A 22,120-nucleotide genomic window follows, 5' to 3' on the forward strand; every position below is an offset into this window, starting at 1 on the left:
TTCTCGAAAGGCGGAATATAACACCGCGGTAACTACGTGGTCCTAACCCCGACACGACCCGATAGTTTCCCGGTTCTGTGGTTCTCCTCGGTCCCGGAGTGCCTCGCCTCTCTCTCCATGCTGCTGTGCCGGGTCCCGGCCCTGAGCCAAGCGTTAGCGGGATGGGGACGGAGGTCACACCGGGCAGGCGGCCTCCTCCTCCTCCGCCGAGCTCTCTCCTTCAGCTCCACCCGCTGTCAAGGTGTCAGCTCAGGAGAGGAGGCCGGCTCTGCTCAGGGGCTGTACCGGGGCACGGTGCTCCTTCCCCGGACTGAGTTCCCCGTGAAACTGACCGGACAGAAGCTGCTGGACCGAGAGCTCCAGATACAGCAGGTACATGAAACAGGAAGTAGAGTTAAGTTAGTGTCCCCTGCTTGTTGACATCTGGGCACATTGTAGTTTAAGGGTCAGTCTTCAGGTCGACATGAGTCAGAAGCAGGGGCGCAGATCCGATGTCAGGGATTAGGGGCGGGGGGGGGGGGGGGGCAAAAATATATATTTTTGCAGCTCATACCATGCCACCATAAATCACTTGGTAGAGGCTCACCATATCATTCAAAAAAGTACTGCACATGGAGTGTGGTGGTTAGCGCTGTCGCCTCATAGAGAGAGGGTTCCTGGTTCGAATCCCGGCTGGGGCCCTTCTGTGTGGAGTTTGCATGTTGTCCCCGTGTCTGCGTGGGTTTTCTCCGGGTTCTCCGGTTTCCTCCCACAGTCCAAAGACGTGCAGGTGTTCGGTTCATTGATGACTCTAAATCACCCGTAGGTGTGAATGGTTGTCTGTCTCTGTTCGTCTCTATGTGTCCTGTGATAGACTGGCGTCCTGTCCAGGGTGGACCCCGCCTCACGCCCGATGTCAGCTGGGATCGGCTCCAGATGAAGATGAATGAATGAACCTTTCTTGTTTAAACTACCAACATATCACTGCTTTCTTAAGTTGTATATTAGTAAATCACCATTTTAAGGGTCTCGGGTGGGTAACGTCTACTCCCCCTCACTTCCTCTCACCATCTTCCTTTCCTCCCGGTGTATGTGACGACTTTATGCACGATTTACTGATAAGTCTCCTAACCAAGTTGTGTAAACTACGTGAACATGTGTAAATTATGAATACTGTACTTCTTCAGGAGTGTGGATTTGCAGATTTGTACTCGTGGCAAAGAGAGAGGAAGGCCAAGAAGGAGTTCTGCCTCCATGACGGACCCCCGTACGCCAACGGAGACCCTCATGTGGGACACGCACTCAATAAGGTGATCAGCCGACAGCATGCTTGTCATTTTCAGTTATTTCCTATTATTTGGTGGATTAGAACAAATAATAGTCATTATAGACTTATTATTTGACTGCCAGTACCATTGTAGTCGGGACGCCAAAGTCTCAAACGCTCAATAAAATGGGTTGAACCTGACATGGTCTGCCAAAATCTTTGTGTTTTTTCTGTTAACTTTGACCATAAGAGCCAATAATTGGAGGGTCTGCGCAGCCATTTTAGTGTATGCATCCATTATTTTCACGAAAAAGAGAGCTGAGGAAGGCAAAGCTCTGGATCTACCGCTCAGTCCTGGTTCCTACCCTCACCTGTGGTCATGAAAGCTGGGTCAGGACCCAAAGAACAAGGTTGCGGGTACAAGCGTGTGAAATGTGTTTCCTCAGGAGGGGGGCTGGAGTCTCCCTTAGAGAGAGGGGGAGAAGTTCAGCATCCGTGAGGAACTCGGAGTAGAGCCGCTGCTCCTTTGCGTTGAAAGGAGCCAGTTGAGGTGGTTCAGGATCATCTGGTAAGGATGAACCCTGGGCGCCTCCCTAGGGAGGTGTTCCAGGCACGTCCAGCTGGGAGGAGGCCTCGGGGAAGACCCAGGACCAGGTGGAGAGATTAGATCTCCACACTGGCCTGGGAACGCCTCAGGATCCCCCAGTTAGAGCTGGTTAATGTGGCCCGGGAAAGGGAAGTTTGGGGTCCCCTGCTGGAGCTGCTTCCCCCCCGACCCCGGATAAGAGGATGAAGAAGAGATGAGATGACGTCAGAACGTTGTGTGAATAGTTTTTACCGATGAAGTAAAGATGAAAATATTGGAAAAAAGTGAGAAACACCTCATTTTTCTGCATGAAAATTAAAGGATGCATTCACTAAAATAACCACAATTTGTTTTGTGGGCGGCAGTAGCTCAGTCCATAGGTGACTCGGCTGGGTCGCAGATTTGAGTCCCTGTGTGGACCATGACTGGAGTGTGGACTGGTGGCTGGAGAGGTGCCATTTTATCTCCTGGGCACTGCGGAGGTGCTGCTGAGCAAGGCACCGAGCCCCCAACTGCTCAGGGCGCCAATCCATTGGCAGCCCCCTCGCTCTGACATCTCTCCATTAACTGCATGTATATAGGTCCTGTCTGTTACGGCGGACGATGTCCGGTTCAACCCCTTTCTGCGACTTTGCCTCCCTGACTATTGTAGAAGTTCTACGCTCTCTGATGGTGATGATCGCTCCAACACTGTCAGAATAACGTACCTTGTTCGGTCCAGATCCTGAAAGATATCCGTAACCGTTTTGAGATGCTGAGGGGGCGGCAGGTCCACTACATCCCGGGGTGGGACTGCCACGGCCTGCCCATCGAACTGAAGGCTCTCGGGGAGTTGGGGACCAGCGGCCTCAGCCCCCTCCAGATCCGACAGAAAGGTAAAAAGGGACACAGATCTGGATGAATGTGACTGTGATTAGATTTGCAGCTGCGGTAACGTTTTCATCTCATCCAGCGCGGGAGTTCGCGGAGGGCGCCATAGCTCGTCAGAAAGCTGCGTTCCAGCGCTGGGGGGTGATGGCTGACTGGGACCAGTGCTACTACACGTACGACGGGGCCTATGAGGCGGCTCAGCTGAAGGTCTTTCAAGAGATGCACGGCAAGGTGAGCAAGAATGTGCTATTTAGAAACATGTTTGGCACGGGCTCTGTCAGACTGAGGCGCACTCACACTGTCCTTCTGCACCGGGCCAAAACCGTTTTTTCGGGTCAAGCCTAGTGCGTTTGACCAGTGTGAGTGCGCCCCCTCTGCACATAACTGCGGCCAGCTGGCCGTCCACGGACCGTTTGGGAGAGGTGGGCTTTAGTAAAGCGCGTTTGCACGTGTACTAGCACGAGCGTGCGCACGTGTACGAGCACGAGGCCTACGGCGGTTCTGAGGTCATTTCCTGTGCGCCTGTTGGGACGTAGAAAAAAGAAGGAGGGACCATGCGCGGACATTTCAAACAATGGCGGTGAAAGGTTCACGTTGGTGTGATGCGGAGGTGGAGTGTTTACTGCAGATTTGGTCGATGAAAAGATTCAAAAACAGTCGACAAGACGCACAAAAACTCAGAGGTCTACGGAAAGATCTGGAAACAAAGCCACGCATCGCCATGACGTCATCAATGCGTGTGACGTGTTACGGCGTGATGACGTATAGGCAGCAAGAAGCATTCTCCGAGGCCCAGGTAGTGTGAGTACAAACGGGCCTGGAGGGGGGGGACAAGGACCCTAAAGCACGGGGCACGGTGCGGAAGGACAGTGTGAGTGCGCCCTGAAAGGCTCAATAACTGCTAACCTAAACACATTAGTAGTTATTGCAACAGTGTAAATGTGTAGTAAGCGCAGCACAGGGGCTGAAACTGAAGTCTGTCTCTCAGTGGTTGTATATAATCAGGTATAATTAGTTTCTCTCCTGATAATCTAATATATATATTTAATAAAGGTCTTGTTTGTTCTCCAGGGGCTCATCTACCAGGACTACAAGCCGGTCTTCTGGTCTCCTTCTTCGAGGTACGGAGTTTGTATGCTTCTGCAGAGGTTGCTGCACAAAGGCATCGATATTTTTAATCTATTCAAGATCAACACATGACATGAGATGAGACGGGGCCTTGAGATTTGGTGACTTGGACTTGTGTCGAGTCAAGTCAAGTCGAGTCACTGTTTGGATGAATTACAACTTGACAGAAAATAAACGCCTCGAGACTTAAGAGACTTAAGAGTTAGAGACTTTTGAGTTAGAGACTTGTGAGATTTTTCAAAACAATTGTAACTTGTGTGTGTGTGCGAGAGCTGATGTTAGCAAACATAACCCAGATCCAGCCTGTTCCCTCACACACTCTGCGCCCCGTCTCCGTGCCCCTGTAGAACGGCCCTGGCGGAGGCAGAGCTGGAGTACAACCCCGAGCACGTGAGCAGATCCATCTACGCCACATTCCCCCTCAGCACTGTGCCACCGGAGATAGCCTCCAAAGGTAGCATGCATGCACACACACTAACACACAGTTAATTCAGGTCGTTAAATATATTCTACCTCTGACTGGATGAGAAATCTCCTAACAGTAAACGGGTGCGTGTGTGTGTGCGGTTTGTGTGCCTCAGCAGGTTTGGAAAGCATCTCTGTGCTGGTGTGGACCACCCAGCCCTGGACCATTCCTGCCAACCAGGCCGTCTGCTACATGCCCAACACCCAGTGAGTACCAACACCGCAGAACGACATTTATACAGAGGCCATTTTAGAACATCTCAGACTCTCTACGGACGAGGATCAGCTCTCATTCATCTATTTTAGTTTTTTTAAAGCATCTTTTTGGCTTTTTTCATGCCTTTATTGGGATGGTATAGATCAGGGGTGTCAAAGTGATCCAGTAAAGGGCCGTGTGGCTGCAGGTTTTCATTCCAGCCACACCTGACTCGACTTACTCAATCACCTGAACTGTCTTCACACAGTTGATTTGTTGGACCAGGTGTGTTTTTGATTGGTTGGAATGAAAACCTGCAGCCACACGGCCCTTTACTGGATCAGTTTGACACCCCTGGTATAGATGGAGAGTGACAGGAAATGGGAGAGAGAGAGGGGGCGACATGTCGGAGTCGAACTTGCGGCCACTGCAGCTCTCGTTAACCTAAGCTGTACCTTGGCTTAGCTAAACATTCACGTGCTTCAGGTGTCCTTTGTCTCCTTTTCATCGGCTTCATCAGCTCCTCTGTGCAGCTGGAACTCAACTAAATGATTTTCAGCTGCTGGATATTTTTCAGATTGTTTGATTTAATCCTTTATTCTCTAAACATCAGACGTTAACGACACAGATCACCTTCAAATGTCTAGTTCTGTCCAACCACCAGACGAAAACCAAAAAGATTCAATTTATCATCATTCAAGAGGAAGAAACTTGAGGGCAATCATTTCATTTAACTGCTAATTTCTGCTAATGTCTTTTATCAACTGAATAACACAATGTCAACAAACAGTCCTATATGTTATCTCCATTTATCCTCTTTGCCGTTCTCTACACTTCACGTATTTTATTTCATTTCCGTTTAATTGTATTTAACTTGTATTCTTATCTCTACTTCACATATATTTAGCGTAAGAGTTTGTTTATCTTATACTGTATTTTTTCTATACCTCCTTATTTTCTATACAAGTGTTTTGTAAGCTGCGGTAAATCCAATTTCCCTGCGGGACTCATCCCAAAGGGATTGATAGAGAAAAGTCTAAGTCTCGAAAACGAGCGATAATCCTTTACATCAGTGTTGTTTACTGTTGTCCCTGAAACATGAACGTTTGCTGTCATCATTCATGATAATGAAATCCTCATTCTTAAAAAGCCAGTGGTAAAAAGTATGAATGGACCGACACTACAGATCGCGTCTGTGGTATAAACGTGATGTGGTGCGTGTGACGTGCAGTGAAGGCTTCAGCGAGGGCCTTGTGCTCTGTTTGCAGGTACTCTGTGGTGAAGAGGGCGGACCACGCTCAGCTGCTGCTGGTGGCCACTGAACGGGTGCCCAGCACGGCAGCGCTGCTGGGCACAGAGCTGGAGAGTGTAGGCACTTTTACAGGTAGTGCTCACACACACGCACACTAACACACACACACACACACACACACACACGCTGTATACTTTGTTTATAAAAGGGAAACTAGAGTGCCAACGGCTGGCCTGGTTGTTACAGTGTCCTCACTTCTTAAATAAACCTTAAGGAAACGCGTTAAGTAATTCCTTTTATATTGAAAGTCCCCACACACACACACACACACACTAACACACAGGCACACAGGCGCACACACGCACACACACACACACACACACGGACACACACGCCTGTCTTGTCAGTTGCAAACATAACCACGCTCCTGTCCCCTCCCCGTTCTGTTCTAAGGCGCCCAGCTCGAGGGCGGGATCTGCAAACATCCCACCATTCCCGACAAGGAAGTGCCGCTCTTGCCGGCCAATCACGTGACCATGGCAAAGGGAACAGGATTGGTCCACACAGCGCCAGCTCATGGCATGGACGATTACAGTGTGGCTTCACAGTTTAAACTGTCCGTGGTACGTTCTGTCTTTAAAATGTCGACCTTTCGTGAAACTAGACGAGTTGTTGTTCTTGCCAAGCGGGACGACAATTGTGATAATTGGTGAATTAGTCGTTTAACAAGGATGTTTTTCTCCCGCCACAGGAGTGTATGGTGGACGAGGACGGGAGGTTCACTGAACTGGCCGGCCCCGAGCTACAGAATCTGTCTGTGATGAGGGAAGGCACGGACAAAGGTACAGCAAAATCTATGAACAGGGGACACTTAGAGGCACTGACGTGGCCCATGTGGACGTGTGACCCCACGTGTTGTTCATATGTGTGTTTTGTCCTCTTTCACGTTTGTGTTTGTGGATCGGCTGCTCGGCGTGTGTGTGTGTGTGTGTGTTAGTGATCTCCATGCTGAAGGAGTGCGGGGCTCTGGTAAAGGAGGAGCAGTGCGTCCACAGTTACCCGTATGACTGGAGGACGAAGCAGCCCGTCGTCATCAGGCCCAGTAAACAGTGGTTCATCAACACGGCGTCACTTAAAGACAAGGCCATGGTATGAGAACAGGCTCACACTGGTTTTTGTTCAGCGCCGTTTTAATGTGCGGGGAACATGTTTCGTCTGTGCCCGCTGCACTAAAGTGATGCATTGTGCTCTTCCAGGAAGGGACGTGGTTTGTGTTTCAATGTAATAGAAACCTGTGTGTGTGTGTGTGTGTGTGTGTGTGTGTGTGTGTGTGTGTGTGTGTGTGTGTGTGTGTGTGTGTGTGTGTGTGTGTGTGTGTGTGTGTGTGTGTGTGTGTGTGTGTGTGTGTGTGTGTGTGTGTGTGTGTGTGTGTGTGTGTGTGTGTGTGTGTGTGTGTTCAGGAGGCGCTGCAGAAGGTGCGTGTTTTGCCAGAGTCGGCGAGGGCCAGCCTGTTGTCCATGCTGGACAGACGGACGTACTGGTGCATCTCCAGACAGCGTAGCTGGGGCGTCCCCATCCCAGTGTTCTACCACAGAGAGACGGGAGAGGCTCTCATCAACAAGTGAGCGGACACACAACACGCGTGCAGACAAACGGGTCGGGCCACATGCTTGGACAAACACACAAACACTACGTGCACACACATTTTTAGAGCTATTGCAGAGTTACTTTTGTAACTTTGTTGTGAAAAGTGCGGTATAAATAGAGTTTATTATTGTTTCTTCACTTACATCTCCCCGTCTCTTCAGGCACACCGTGTCCCATGTCGCAGAGCTCTTTAAAGAAAAGGGCAGCAACTGTTGGTGGGAGCTTCCCATCGAGACGTTGCTGCCAGAGAAGGTGCTCAAAAAGGTGAGTGAGTGTCAACGCGAGGGTGAAGTTAAGTCACGGCCGAGCTGTGGGTTTGAACCGGCCTCAGATGATGCTGGTCCTTCTCTAATATGATGAATATTATAATTATTAATGCTTTTTAGCACGAGTACAGACACTGATCACTTAGAGCTGTTTGACTTTAATGAGGTCAAAGTAGGGCAGGGTTATAATTCAATATGATCTTTTATTATTTAATGGATTCATGATAAAATCATTTATCGATATATTGTGATAAACAATCATGTCGTCTAAATGAACAATAACAATCACATATTAACTCAAGATTTTCATTAAATCTGATGTGAAATATTCATATATTAGTTCTGATAACATGAGAAAATACTATATATATAAAAAAATATATATATATATATATATATTCACTCTCTCAGAGTAAAGCAGGTGCAGTGACTGACTACGTCCGCGGAGAAGACGTCTTGGACATCTGGTTTGACAGCGGAGCTTCATGGGCCGCTGTACTAGAAGGTAAACCTGACATTTCATCTGACTCAACAGATCATACGAAGCACAAACAGACAAATAGAGTTCATTTAATGAACCCTAACACTGATACAAGTTTTACTTTCCTATATCGCTGATGATGTTTTCTGTCAGAGAAGATGCGATTGTTGAAAAATGCATTGCCTGATGATCTCATCTTCAGCCTCTTATCCGGGGTCAGGTCTCGGGGGCAGCAGCTTTAGCAGGGGACCCCAAACTTCCCTTTCCAGGGCCACATTAACCAGCTCTAACTGGGGGATCCTGAGGCGTTCCCAGGCCAGTGTGGAGATCTAATCTCTCCACCTGGTCCTGGGTCTTCCCCGAGGCCTCCTCCCAGCTGGACGTGCCTGGAACACCTCCCTAGGGAGGCGCCCAGGGTTCATCCTTACCAGATGATCCTGAACCACCTCAACTGGCTCCTTTCAACACAAAGGAGCAGCGGCTTTACTCCAAGTTCCTCACGGATGCTGAACTTCTCCCCCTCTCTCTAAGGGAGACTCCAGACCCCCTCCTGAGGAAACACATTTCGGCCGCTTGTACCCATGACCTGGTTCTTTGGGTCCTGACCCAGCTTTCATGACCACAGGTGAGGGTAGGAACCAGGACTGAGCGGTAGACCCAGAGCTTTGCCTTCCTCAGCTCTCTTTTCATCACAACGGTGCGGTAGAGCGACTGCAGCTCCGCCCCCGCTGCTCCGATTCTCCGGCCAAACTCACGCTCCATCGTCCCCTCACTCGTGAACATGATCCCGAGGTCCTTGAACTCCTTCACTTGGGGTAAGGACTCATTCCCGACCTGGAGTAACAATCCACCTCGCCTGAGACCACTTTGCCATGGGAGACCCTACCAGGAGCACTAGGCTCCAGACAACACAGCCCTCAGGTTCACACAAACCTCTCCACCACGATAAGGTGATGGTTCCCGGAGAGGTGCCTGATGATTACTAATATAAAAACAATATGCTTTCTTAGTTTCCTAGTTGATATTGTACACTGATACGGTATTGTTGCTCCTTCACACTTGGACAGTCATCTACGTTGCACTCAGAGCAGCAGCAGTTAATTCGATGAGCGCCGGCTTTCAAAAGGCCTTTAATCAACTCTCCTTTCATTAGTTTAGTGTGGAGAAAAGCTCCTTAGACAGGCTGCTAATTAAGGCGCTTTACAGAGTGTGTTGTAAGCAGCGGGTTGCTGAGCACAAACGCGGATTAGAGGGAAGTGCGGCCTCAGCACTCGAACAACAGCACACGGTAACATCAGTGAACACATGTGTATCACTGATCCAGAGATCCACCTTCACCTAATCTGGCAGTAAAACCGCACACAAGGTCTCCACAGGTCCCCACAGGTCCCCACGGGTCCTCACAGGTCCCCACAGGTCCTTACAGGTCCCCACGGGTCCTCACAGGTCCTCACAGGTCCCCATGGGTCCTCACAGGTCCCCACGGGTCCTCACAGGTCCCAACTGGTCCTCACAGATCCCCACAGGTCCTCACAGGTCCCCACAGGTCCTCACAGGTCCCCACAGGTCCTCACAGGTCCCCACAGGTCCCCACAGGTCCTCACAGGTCCCCACGGGTCCTCACAGGTCCCCACGGGTCCTCACAGGTCCTCACAGGTCCTCACAGGTCCTCACAGGTGCTCCAAACCCTTGAACCTTTGTGAATTTGAGGGGGAACAAAATCAAGAACGTTTTTGAAAATAGACAAAAATATGTCATTTTTATTTTGTGCAAGAATAGAAGTTTAAGTTCTTTTGTTATTTTTTAATGTAACATAAATATTCTCAGTGTTTGAACACTAATTAACTCTGATCACCGTCTCAAACTATGCAATGTTGGTCCTTGAATTTGAGGGAATTGGAAAGTCCTTGAAAGAAGGCGTGGGAACCCTGCATACCTGCAGTGTGCCAGTGCAGGAAGAAAAACTGTGTTTTAAAATCTACAGCAACAAAGAAACTGTTCCTGTCAGTTTGTCTCGTAGCCTTTTAAACTCTGACGCAAACTGTGGAAAATTCACTTGTGTTTCCCTGTTTAGGTGGAATTTCCTAGACACTAGTGCATGTTAGCGGTTTCTGAAAATGACTTAGATGAAGATAAGGAATGCACCGATGGTTAAAATAAGAATTTGTCCCATTGCTGATGCAGACTCTGATGTTTTTGTTGTTCTCAATCTCCTCTTTTGGACCACGGAAACAAAGGAAAGTCAGTCAGCCCTTCATCACACCATCTTTAAATAAGCACACATCCACTCATGCAAACAAGCTTTAACAGAACTTTCTATGAAAAATATGAATTTACTGAACGATAACTGCTTCAAAAGCCTTTCTACCCTTTTAAGGAAACATTTAACCAGTTCAGAATAGATTCAACAGAGCAGATAAATTGCAATCAGTGAACATCGTCGTATTTGCCGCACGGCCGATGGCAGTAAACACGATGACTATTCCGATGTTCAACAGATAAATGAGTGCGTCCCTAAATGAAGGGAATGAGAGTACAAGACCGGATGAGTTGCTAACTGGACCTGTTAAATGTGGCTGTTTGGTTGTGTTGTCCTTTCCAGAGGAGACGGAGGGAGACACTGAGGAGCCTGAGTCACGTCTCAGCTGGCTCCCCGCTCCGCTCCGCAAACCTCTGGTCCCAGGTTATTTGATCCTCCACCTACTGGCCGACACGACTGCCTCTGTCCTCTCTGTGCTTACTCCTGTTGTCACTTTCTTCCAATACCAATGTTAGCTAAAGGTTGAATATGGAGAATGAGCAGAACACTGCCATCTAGTGTCCAAAGATCGTAGTCGCAACAACAAAAAAGAAGTCCAGCAGTGGGGTTGCCAGGTTGGTCAGACCCGGCCCAGTTGCCTCAGGAGACCGGAGTCTGTTTGAGCCTGTTTGAACCCGTCCCCTCCAGAAAATCACAGCATCAAAACAAGGATTAGAGGAGTTTGACTGACAGTTAGCGTTAGCCGTTAGCGTTAGCCGTTCCAGCTAAGTGCAGATGAAAGTGATGTTAGCATCAAGGAGAAGCGTAGCCATGTGGGCGTGCGTTTGAATGGCGTTCCTCTCCTTTCTCTCAGTCCATGGAGTGAATGCTCGGCCTATATTGACTCTGGTTGTTGCCCGTCTCCGCTCACTCAGCTGCTGGGACAAAGAACCATTTCACCCAGTGCCAGCCTACAGTAGCTGCACCCAACAACAGTCAACCCTGGCAACCATCAACGCCCAACGCTACTGGGACAGAAAGTCATTGTCAAACCCGTCAAAATTAAAAACATATATAAATTCAGACTAAATATATATTTTTAAATCTAGCTTTTACAAAAGATTCTACATATTCAACCTTTAAGACGTCTGTTGCGTGCATCCTGACTGCTCCTCCTCAGTATCTTCTTATTTCAGAAGCATTTCTAAACTGCGTCCTATCTTATCTCAGATCTCACCTGAACTTTCTAACAACACCTGTAAATCTTCAGTGGGCTCTCGTCACGTCATGAATCTGTGTTGAGAATGTACCGCTAAGCTACTCAAGACGGACACAGGCAGATATCAACAGCTCTCACTTATCACTAACAAGCACGGACAAAAAAAGACAGGTGTTTAAAGTGAGATGTGAGACGTGGGAGGTACTAATCATGTCAAGTATTGGCCCAGGACCACATTCAAATGAAGTGTAAACAAGATTAATTAGTTAAAATGAGGCGTAAATAAGATTAATAACACAAAGTGCATTTTAATTATCATGAATTCACTAAAGAATCAATTAAAATAATCCGCTATATAATTACAGCAGCCACTTTATACCGATTAACACATTAAATCATGGGTGTCAAAGTCGAGGCCCGCGGGTCAGATCCGGCCCGCAATTGAATGATCTTGGCCCCCGGGATGATATTTGATTAGTATTAGAACCGGCCCGCACGCCACAGCCGCCTGCTGGTGTTTTTCACGCACCAAAACTACATTACCCACAATGCAACGGTAGCCCACAAACTCACTGCAGCGCCGCAAGTGGGTTCATTATTCATCAGCATTCAGGGCAGATGTCAACTTTCAACCCAATTCCTGACAGAGCCGTACAAAAATATTGGATTATTCATTTAATCATTAAATAAAATACAGTACACTGTGTTAGGTCTTGGTTCAACAGGTTAAATGCAACATTTTAATGTGTTTTAATAAACATTGAACCAGTCCGGCCCTCGGCTTGTAGCAAATTTGTTTTTTTGGCCCTCTGATGTACTTGACTTTGACATCCCTGCTTTAAATAGTCATCGTAGGGTTTAAGAAGCCTTTAAATGATGTTGCAGCGTTCATGTTGTTTTCCATATTACTGTCATTTCCATACAGACCCAACAACACAGCTGCTGCCATTATGAGCAGGTGTTTTGAAGTTTGGACAGAGTCTGTGGCGTCCTAATGTAGGATTCCTAACCTAACGTTTCCCTAAGTTAGGAAGGTCATGTAACGGCTAAATTCATTAATACTCTTGACGGCACAGTTGGCATTGCCGTGGGACTCTGACAGCATGAATCTCAGCCCCTCCCTTTCATCCTCCTCTCTTTCTCTCTGTTGCAGTTTGTTTCTTTTTCCAGGAATGTCCCAAACTCTGCGCTTCTTTGCCGCCTCTTGTGTCTCTGGATAGATTCAGGGTAGAGACGGACGAGGCTGAAAGTTCTCTGTGCCCTGTCTGTCAGACGTCTGTAACCGTATTAGAAAAGTGCGGTCACTGCACACACATGAGAAAGCGTCTCTCCACTAACACTGGCTGGTCTCCCTCGTCTCTGCTAGACTTTTCTCTCCTCTGGGACAGTCTTCATAAACACTAACTATACTATACTACAAATAATACTAGAAATAACTGATTTACCCCTGTGTTCTCTGCAACCCGCCCTCGTCCACTCCTCCTCCTCCTCCTCCTCCAGAGTCCGACTCCAGAGCAGATGCATACGTGGAAGGGAAAGACCAGATTGGAGGCTGGTTTCAGTCGTCTCTGCTCACCAGCGTAGCCATCAGGAACAAGGCCCCTTACAAGTGAGTGCCTCGTTCACCTGCTGCGGCGTGAGCTGTGGACGTGTCTACCTCATGTATAGAGAAAAATACATTCAACTCAGAATCAGAATCCGGTTTATTGCCAAGGAATTGGGGGTACAGAGACGCAGAAGACCCAGAAACACTGACCAATCAGGGCACACTGAGCTTTTTCAGGAGGGACTCTTAAAGAGACAGGCGCTAAAACGGTTCAGACAGAGGGTGAATACAGGTTTATATTCAGACAGAAGGGAAAAAGGTGTTTTTTAACGTTAACGCATGAAAATATATTCTCGTAAAAACCCAAAATACAAGAATGAACCTGACCTATGAGCATAATATGGGACCTTTTTAAAACAAATGTTTTTTGTGTTTACAAAAATATGCTTTACCACTAAATGGTTAAAAATGACCCTTCTAGCCATTTTAAAAATTCAAAATCTTCAGTATACAGTATCTTTATTACCGTGTATGTGTGCGTGTGCGTGTGTGTGTGTGTGCAGGTCTCTGGTGGTCCACGGCTTTGCTGTCAGTGAGAAAGGAGAGAAGATGTCCAAGTCTGTGGGAAACGTGGTGGACCCTGATGTAGTCATTAATGGAGGGAAGGTACGGTCAGAGGAGAGCGGGTGAAATGTCCCCAACAAATACTGCCCCGCAAAGCCTCAGTACAGAAACTACGAAATCACTAATAACATGATTTTTGAACAATTTTGGGCCTGAAGGTATGGATGTTAGGCCTGAAGGTATGGATGTTAGGCCTGAAAGTATGGATGGGGGGGGACAAGTACCCAAAGCACGGGACGGTTGCACAGTGTGCACCCCGCACCTTAGATACTAAGTCTAGAAACGAGTGCTGTCTTTTTCAGGACCCCAGTACGCCAGCCTACGGGGCGGATGTGCTGCGCTGGTGGGTGGCAGAGTCGAACATCTTCTCTGAGGTTCAGATTGGACCCTCCGCGCTCAACTCAGCAAGAGACAGCATCAACAAGGTACCAGTGCAGTACGGCCACGGTTCAAGTGACTGGTTATTTTCTAGGAATGATTCTCACTGCTTTCACACTCCGTCTCTATTTCTATTTCTCTACCAGTTGAGGAACACTCTGAAGTTCCTGCTCGGCAACCTGCAGGGCTTTGACCCGCGCGTACAGGCTGTGGACCCCAAAGAGATGCACTACATCGACCAGTACATGCTGCACAATCTCCGCGAGTACAGCATTAAGGTGCGTTAATGTGTGTAACCGGTTCACCCCGGTCCAAACGGTACCAGCTGCAGAGTCAAACGAGGGAGCCTGTGAAAGCCACTGAAGTGTGTGTGTGTGTGTGTGTGTGTGTGTGTGTGTGTGTGTGTGTGTGTGTGTGTGTGTGTGTGTGTGTGTGTGTGTGTGTGTGTGTGTGTGTGTGTGTGTGTGTGTGTGTGTGTGTGTGTGTGTGTGTGTGTGTGTGCAGGTGACAGACGCCTACAGTGAGTTCGATGCCGGCAGGGCCATCCGTGTCCTGCAAGCCTTCATCAGCCGAGAGCTCTCCAGCTTTTACTTCAGCATCATCAAAGACAGGTAAAGTCTTGCCGCAACACGAAAACCACAATGGTTGTAGCTGCGCTTGTGGCTTTACTGTTTCTTTAAGGGCGCACTCCCTCTGTCCGTCCGTACCGTGCCCCGTGCTTTAGGGTACTTGCCCCCCTTGTGCCATCACACATCTGTCTGTCCCTCGCTCCATCTATTCCTGCACCATAAGCGCAGTCCCCACTAGAACCACAGAGACTTTTTAAACTGCAAATTAGAAGTTAATTACTGGTCAAGTAAACATGAATTATGCCGAACTAGGCTTTGTTTTGTTCAAGGCGAACAATAGCACGTGCATTATTCATAAACTGGTCATTAACCATTTAAAGGTTAATCAACTTTGAACTAAGAAACACGTAAAGAGCATTTGTGATAAGTCAACAGTAATTGTAATGATTAAATGATTTAAGAAGACAGTGATTTTCCACACAGAAACGTTTTTTAGGTGTAGACGCCCTGGCTGAGGATGAATTTCTATTGTTTAAACAAATCAAAATCCACAACACACGGATTTAATTGACCCCTAGGAGGTTCAGAGTGGGTCCCGACCAGATTTGAGGCAAACACTGATCAAACACTGATTATCCAAATGGCAGCCAAAATAGTGAACTAAAATAATAAAATAAAATGTATTAAAATTAATAAATAGACCTTTTCGATGTGGATTGTAAACCGATATGTCTCTACAAAGGTACTCAGAAGGCTGCTCCCTTAAATAAATAACATTATTACAGATGACATAATATGTTATTATTATTACACTGCCAAGAAGTTCTAGAAAGGAACACAGAGAAATTAAAGAATAAATAAAAATAAAAGAAATAGTTGAACATAAGGATGTTCAGTCAATTGTTGACCATTTAAATAAGAAAATATCTAAAAGTAGTATTGTACGTTCAGTATCAATCAATTGCTGCATCGTGGTTTTCTGCATTAAATGGTCTGTAAAAAAAACTGCAGGTCGCAAAACAAATACACTGATTATTTATATGTATATGAGAGAGAGACACACACACACCTGTAACATACCTGTATATAAAGTGCAGTCTAACATGATAAACGATACTGAATCAAAACCCCTTGTAATGTTTCCCTGCAAACAATAGAACCAAATTAAATTTTGATTTTGACACAACCACACAGATAATCGATTTTTCTACTTGCGAAACACAAGAACGGTCGCTCTCAATGAAAGACACTGACTGGGAATTTCCACAAAAAAAGAAATGCAGATCAAACGATGACTTTCTTTGATGCCAGAACCTCCATAACTCAGAAGAAGTTTGCGTAAAAACACGCTTTGACAGGGAGACGTGTGGGTGTTATTCAAACCCAGTTACGTGCACTCTGAACAGGTGCCCTGCCTCTTTCACTCAGGTTGTACTGTGACCCCGAGGACTCGCTGGGCAGAAGATCGTGTCAGACCGTTTTAGAGGAAGTTCTGGACGGCGTGACCCGATCCATCGCTCCCATCCTCCCTCATCTGGCCGAAGAGGTCTACCTCCACGCACCAGGACACGACGGTGTGTGTCTGTTGGTCTGAGTTGTGGGGCTAATGGAGTATTTCTGTTGTGTTTGCTTACTAACTGAGAGTAATTCGTAAACTGTGATCGTCTCTGCAGAGGGGGAGACCTTATTTAAGAGCGGTTGGATCAAAAGCAGTTCGGTGTGGAGGCGTCCAGGATTGGAGGAGGCGGTGGAAGGGGCCTGCGCCATCAGGGACTCCTTCCTGTCGTCCATCCCAGGCAAAAACGCAGCGCAGTACGACCTCACGATCGCCATTGAACCGTGTTTGCTGTTTGAACTCATGGAGGTAAATCAAATGTTGTTAGCAAGCGTCTCCAGAGGCCGAAAATGACTATGCATGTAGAAATGCGGAGGCAGTGGGCCCTGATTTAAATGACCACATTTAAGGATTTAAGTATTAGGGATTGTTTTATACAGATATAGTTATGGCCAGGCCTGAGATCATCCACGTCCATCATACTTCATCACTTCAGAGCACTAGAGTCAAACACATGTAAAACTCCAATAGAGTTACGTGCATTTGGAACAGGTGAAAGTTATTTATTTATGTTTTTGGGACATATTACATGACATTTTTTTGGAGAAAGTACACCATGACTGCTTTAGACAAGCTATCCTATGATTGATTTATGCATTTTTGGACATATTATAGTTTTTTACTTACATACACACACACACACACACACACACACACACACACACACACACACACACACACACACACACACACACACACACACACACACACACACACACACACACACACACACACACACACACACACACACACACACACGTATAATTATTAAATAACTATGATAAAATGTACTAACATTACTACTACTTAAAGTACTTGTGAAGTTGGATGTTTCAGCCATTTTAGCATTAGCTAACGGTTTTCAACTGTTTATCAATAAATGTTATTTTTAGCTATTTACACTATTTCAACTATTAATCTAAAACTTTAAGCTTTCTAAGCTTACCATCCAATATTTTAAGCTAGCTATTTCAACTGTTCATCATACTTTAAGCTATTTCAACTGTTTATCACACTTTAAGCTAGCTATTTCACCTGTTTCTAGTGTACTTTAAGCTAGCTATTTCAACTGTTTATTGTGTACTTTAAGCTAGCTATTTCACCTGTTTCTAGTGTACTTTAAGCTAGCTATTTCACCTGTTTCTAGTGTACTTTAAGCTAGCTATTTCAACTGTTTATTGTGTACTTTAAGCTAGCTATTTCAACTGTTTATTGTGTACTTTAAGCTAGCTATTTCAACTGTTTATTGTGTACTTTAAGCTAGCTATTTCACCTGTTTCTAGTGTACTTTAAGCTAGCTATTTCAACTGTTTATCGTGTATTTTAAGCTAGCTATTTCAACTGTTTATTGTGTACCTTAAGCTAGCTATTTCAACTGTTTATCATGTACTTTAAGCTAGCTATTTCAACTGTTTATAGTATACTTTAAGCTAGCTATTTCAACTGTTTATCGTACACTTTAAGCTAGCTATTTCAACTGTTTATCATACACTTTAAGCTAGCTATTTCAACTGTTTATAGTATATTTTAAGCTAGCTATTTCCACTGTTTATAGTATACTTTAAGCTATTTCAACTGTTTATCATACACTCTAAGCTAGCCATTTCAACTGTTTATCGTACACTTTAAGCTAGCTATTTCAACTGTTTATCGTACACTTTAAGCTAGCTATTTCAACTGTTTATCGTACACTTTAAGCTAGCTATTTCAGCTGTTTATCGTGCACTTTAAACTAGCTATTTGAACGGTTTGCCCAACTCTTTAAAGTAAAATCATCCCCGGGTCTTTTTAGGCAAAGTGGGTCATCAAATAAGCCACCGGGACATTTTTTTCGTGTACGAACTATTACCTGATATTTAATAACTGAGTCGCTAACAGCTAACACTGATTAGGCGGTGAGTTGAACGCATTAAAGCGTCTTTTTTTAACCACTAACACGGCTCAAAATAACACCAAACCTCTGCAGTAGCATGATAAGAGTCCTGACACATTAACCGAAGCACTGACAACATAATAGGTGAACACGGAGTGTGTTAAAAGACTTACCAACTGGCCCCGGTACCAGCCATTGATGGTTTATCCCGGCAAAACACGTAAATGTCGTCGGCTGCAGACCCGGTTCTCCCTCTGCGTGAGCCACTGGTTTGTCAGAGCACGGTGATCGTAGTGTCCGTGTTGTTTCATCTTTGTTTCGCAGTCGGGAAAGTTACAAACACGAACTGTTCCGTCTCTCGTCGCTTCAAGCTGCAGGCGAGTCGTCTTCATCCGTGCCGGCACTCACTGCGCGTCTTCCGGCAACAACACACGCCCCCTGACCCTGAGATCTCGCGAGATGTTGCGGTGCTGCAGGGAAAGCAGTGTGGGACTTTTCTAAACATTTTAGCATCTATTATTAACTTAGATTAATGCCACAAACCACAACGTTTACGTGTTTTGCTGGAATAAATCATCAGTAGTTAAGTTTAACAAACTCCAGGTTCACTAACTACATTGTCGGTGCTTCGTTTTATGTATAAGGCAGGGCAAGTTTAAAGGGATTTACATTAAACATTAAAAGCATTGGGAGGAATAACACAAAGCATAGAAAAGGTCAATTAAAACATATAAAATATTTAGAACACATAAAAGGTCATTTTTAAAACATAAAAGATTATGACAGTTGCAGAAGTTACAGTGCAGTTACAGAAGTCTTAGATTTAAAAGAACTGAGAGTTTCAGCAGATCTGCAGTTTTCTGGGAGTTTGTTCCAGATTTGTGGAGCATAAAAACTGAACCCTGCCTCTCCATGACCTGTCCCATGTTTGAAATCCCAACTTAATGACATTATGTGATGTTTATTCTAAGTGTTTTTATTTAAAGGGACAGTATAAACACTAACTCATATCCTCCTCCACTTCACCCCCAGTCCCTCCAAGAAGAACCCAGCTCCACGTCCTCCCAGCTGGCTGAGCTGATGATGGTGGCGCGGGTCAACCTGGTCAGCGTGCTACCCCGCGACCTGCCCTCAGATGCCCTGCTGAGCCACGGCAGCTTCCTCATCAACCTGGAGGGTAAGGAACATCAACGCCATGCTAGTGATGTAACAATGCAGAAGTTAACCAACCAGGACTGGAGAAGTGTTAATAGACCCTTGTCTGTGAAATTTTTTGAATTGGCTAAAACACATTTAGCTGCTGCCCCCGTCCACAGCAGCACATTGCTAAGCTTCCATACATGTCCCCCTGTCTGCTTCTCCAAACTGGGGGGTGCAGACCGCCATCTACTGTTGGTAATAGAGATGCACCGATCCAATACGATACCTGGGCTGAGCGTATCGGCCAATACCTGATACTGATCCGATCCTGCTGTTGAATGAATGAAGCGTAAACCTGTCCACGTGAGTGAAGGCATCAGAAGTGTGTGAAGTCTACTGCAAACAGATATTTTCAAATGTAATATAAAACCCTAACTGCTGTTGCAAACATAGAATCGAAGTGACTAGATCACTGGAACTGTATTGCTGCGTATGATAATAATACAAAAGATACAGCTAATTAGTCAATATCTGATCGGTATCGGATCGGTGCATCTCCAGTTGGTTACACACTGATTATGGAAAAGTACTTCACTCAAACACACTTTAAATAATCTGAAGTATCCCTTTAAGACATGTTGTACTGCTGATGCTTGTAATTGACCCTTCCTCCTCCACACGAACACACTGTCTGAAAGTGATAACTGAGCCAAGTGATGAGCATCTCTATGGTACCGGTTCTCCAGGATCACTAGTGTTGGGCTCAGTGAAGCCAGGTAACCCAAAGAGAGCCGGACGTGGTCGGACTCGGACAAAGGTTCATACCATTGTGGACGAAATGTGAAAAGCAGGGATGACATGTGTGTGTGCATGTTGTGTGTGTGCATGTGTCCTGACAGGTGGTGTGATCCGGGAGGACAGCGCGTACAGTATAGCAGCGGTGCCGACCTCTGCTGCCCGGTGCCCGCGGTGTCGCCGCTACACTGCAGATTCAGCAGACTGCCTGTGCCCACGCTGCCAGACCATCGTCTCACAGGCTCAGTGACGGTGTGGCCTGTCACCGTGACGACCCGCAAACACCCCCTTGGCTGTTTTCCGTTTACCTGGTTTAGGTGAAGCTTTGCACGGAGTCTGAACAGAGGCCAGGTTTTTTACAACGCCCGTCGACATCAGCAGAGAGATTTAAAACAGACTCCAGATCAGCTGCTGCAGCCTGACACAGGGCAGCAACAGGAAAGACGGACTTAATGGCACATAAAGCGTACGGTCACTAAATGTGCTTCAGGCTTCACTGCGTCACACACACTTACACACACACATGCAGCAGGTGTGAACTCTAAAACCAAAATGTTTGTGGGCTGCGGTGACTTGGTTTGATCTCGTAACAGTCTGCTGCAGCATGAGCACGATTGTTTACTGTGTTTAAAGTTGGAAACTGAAGATATCGACTAGGGGTGTGAATCACAAGTTTGATCACGATCTGATATTCTATCAACGTGATCCGAGCTGACGTCAAAGTGCGCCACGATGCAATTTGGGTTGAGTTCAGGGGCGTGTAACGGATGAGAGAGGATACGATCTGCCCGTTAAACAGTTACATTAATATCAACTCACAAATATAAAGTTAAATATGATTTGACAATTTTATCCCTGAGCTCTTCCAGACATTGTGAAAAACAAACATTAAGCAGGAATTTCAAAATAAAGGCGCATCCTAAAGATATAACGATGTTTCCAGTCTGCGTCGATGATGTCGGATCGTCGATTATTGGACGGATGTAAAGGGAAGGAGCCCGCTGATGATTTATTCCAGTAAAACACGTAAATGTCGTCGGCTGCAGACACGGTTATCCCTCTGCGTGAGCGTCTCCATCTGCGTCTCAGTGTCCAGGTTCACAACAATGAGCCACTGGTTTGTCAGAGCACGGTCATCGTAGTGTCCGGGTTGTTTCATCTTTGCTTCGCAGTCGGGAAAGTTACAAACACGAACTGTTCTGTCTCTCGTCGCTTCAAGCTACAGGCGAGTCGTCTTTACTTTACCCGTGCCGACACCCACTGCGCGTCTTCCGGCAACAACACGCCCCCTGACCCCCGAGATCTGGCGAGATGTTTCGGTCCTTCAGTGAAAGCTGTGTGGGACTTTTCTAAACATAATACCATCTATCATTAACTCAGATTAATGCCACAAACCGCAACGTTTACGTGCTTTTCTGGAATAAATCATCAGTATTACATATTATATATTGGATCGTCGAGTATCAGACGGATGCATCGATCCAGCGTCATCACACCCCTAATGTTGACTTCTTCTTTCAGGCTAGAAGGGATCAGAGTTTTTCCAAATGTGTAAATACGTGGCAGAGGAATTACGAGTGTCACTGTGTGACGACGGTAAAGCGTTTGTATCGGGTGTGGGAACGTTCTTGTAAACATTTACCTTGGTATAATAAATCCTCTTCCCTGTAAACCCTCCCATCCTAAGCTGAAGGTGTATGAAAAGAATGTATCTAACTTATAAATAAATGGAGTTTTATCTCTAAAGTAAATGGACTTGTTCTTATAAAGTGTCTTTCTAGTCTTCTGACTACTCAGGGCGCTTTCACAGTGTTTGTCACATTCACACAGACATTCACACTGATGGACATCTACAGACCATCTAATCTAACCATTCACATCACATTTACACACCCATGCACAGCACGAGGAGCAATACAGGGTTCAGTGTCTCGCCGAAGGACACTTTGACATGTGGACCGGGGGAGCTGGGAATCAAACCACCA

General features: G+C 46.1%; 1 protein-coding gene across 4 annotated transcripts; it reads left to right on the top strand.

Moving 5' to 3' along the window:
- iars2 (isoleucyl-tRNA synthetase 2, mitochondrial) lies at window positions 1-21,867 on the top strand. 4 transcript variants are annotated; one of them, XM_083923694.1, is made up of 24 exons: window positions 1-372; window positions 1,167-1,289; window positions 2,554-2,707; window positions 2,785-2,933; window positions 3,774-3,823; window positions 4,178-4,284; window positions 4,412-4,502; window positions 5,760-5,875; window positions 6,197-6,366; window positions 6,495-6,585; window positions 6,741-6,892; window positions 7,204-7,364; window positions 7,552-7,654; window positions 8,068-8,161; window positions 10,740-10,820; window positions 13,096-13,204; window positions 13,705-13,807; window positions 14,068-14,190; window positions 14,290-14,421; window positions 14,648-14,754; window positions 16,141-16,286; window positions 16,386-16,576; window positions 19,233-19,377; window positions 20,240-21,867. In XM_083923694.1, exons 1-24 carry the CDS (start codon window positions 118-120, stop codon window positions 20,383-20,385), a joined length of 3,099 nt encoding a protein of 1,032 aa, XP_083779820.1. In that variant the 5' UTR covers window positions 1-117; the 3' UTR covers window positions 20,386-21,867. The 4 variants fall into 4 exon arrangements, with proteins under 4 accessions (XP_083779820.1, XP_083779821.1, XP_083779822.1 ...); XM_083923695.1 differs by having other exon boundaries at window positions 4,415-4,502; XM_083923696.1 differs by lacking the exon at window positions 10,740-10,820.
- The last annotated feature ends 253 nt before the right edge of the window (window positions 21,868-22,120 follow it).

The sequence above is a fragment of the Echiichthys vipera genome (assembly GCF_963691815.1).
Source record: "Echiichthys vipera genome assembly, chromosome: 12".
Taxonomy (NCBI): domain Eukaryota; kingdom Metazoa; phylum Chordata; class Actinopteri; order Perciformes; family Trachinidae; genus Echiichthys; species Echiichthys vipera.

Excerpts from the sequence above, each read along its gene's own strand:
- iars2 (XM_083923694.1), top strand. The coding sequence starts at position 118 with ATGCTGCTGTGCCGGGTCCCGGCCCTGAGCCAAGCGTTAGCGGGATGG. Across the intron at positions 8,162-10,739 it reads ATGGGCCGCTGTACTAGAAG|AGGAGACGGAGGGAGACACT; the intron begins GTAAACCTGACA and ends TGTCCTTTCCAG. Across the intron at positions 14,191-14,289 it reads CAAGAGACAGCATCAACAAG|TTGAGGAACACTCTGAAGTT; the intron begins GTACCAGTGCAG and ends TTTCTCTACCAG.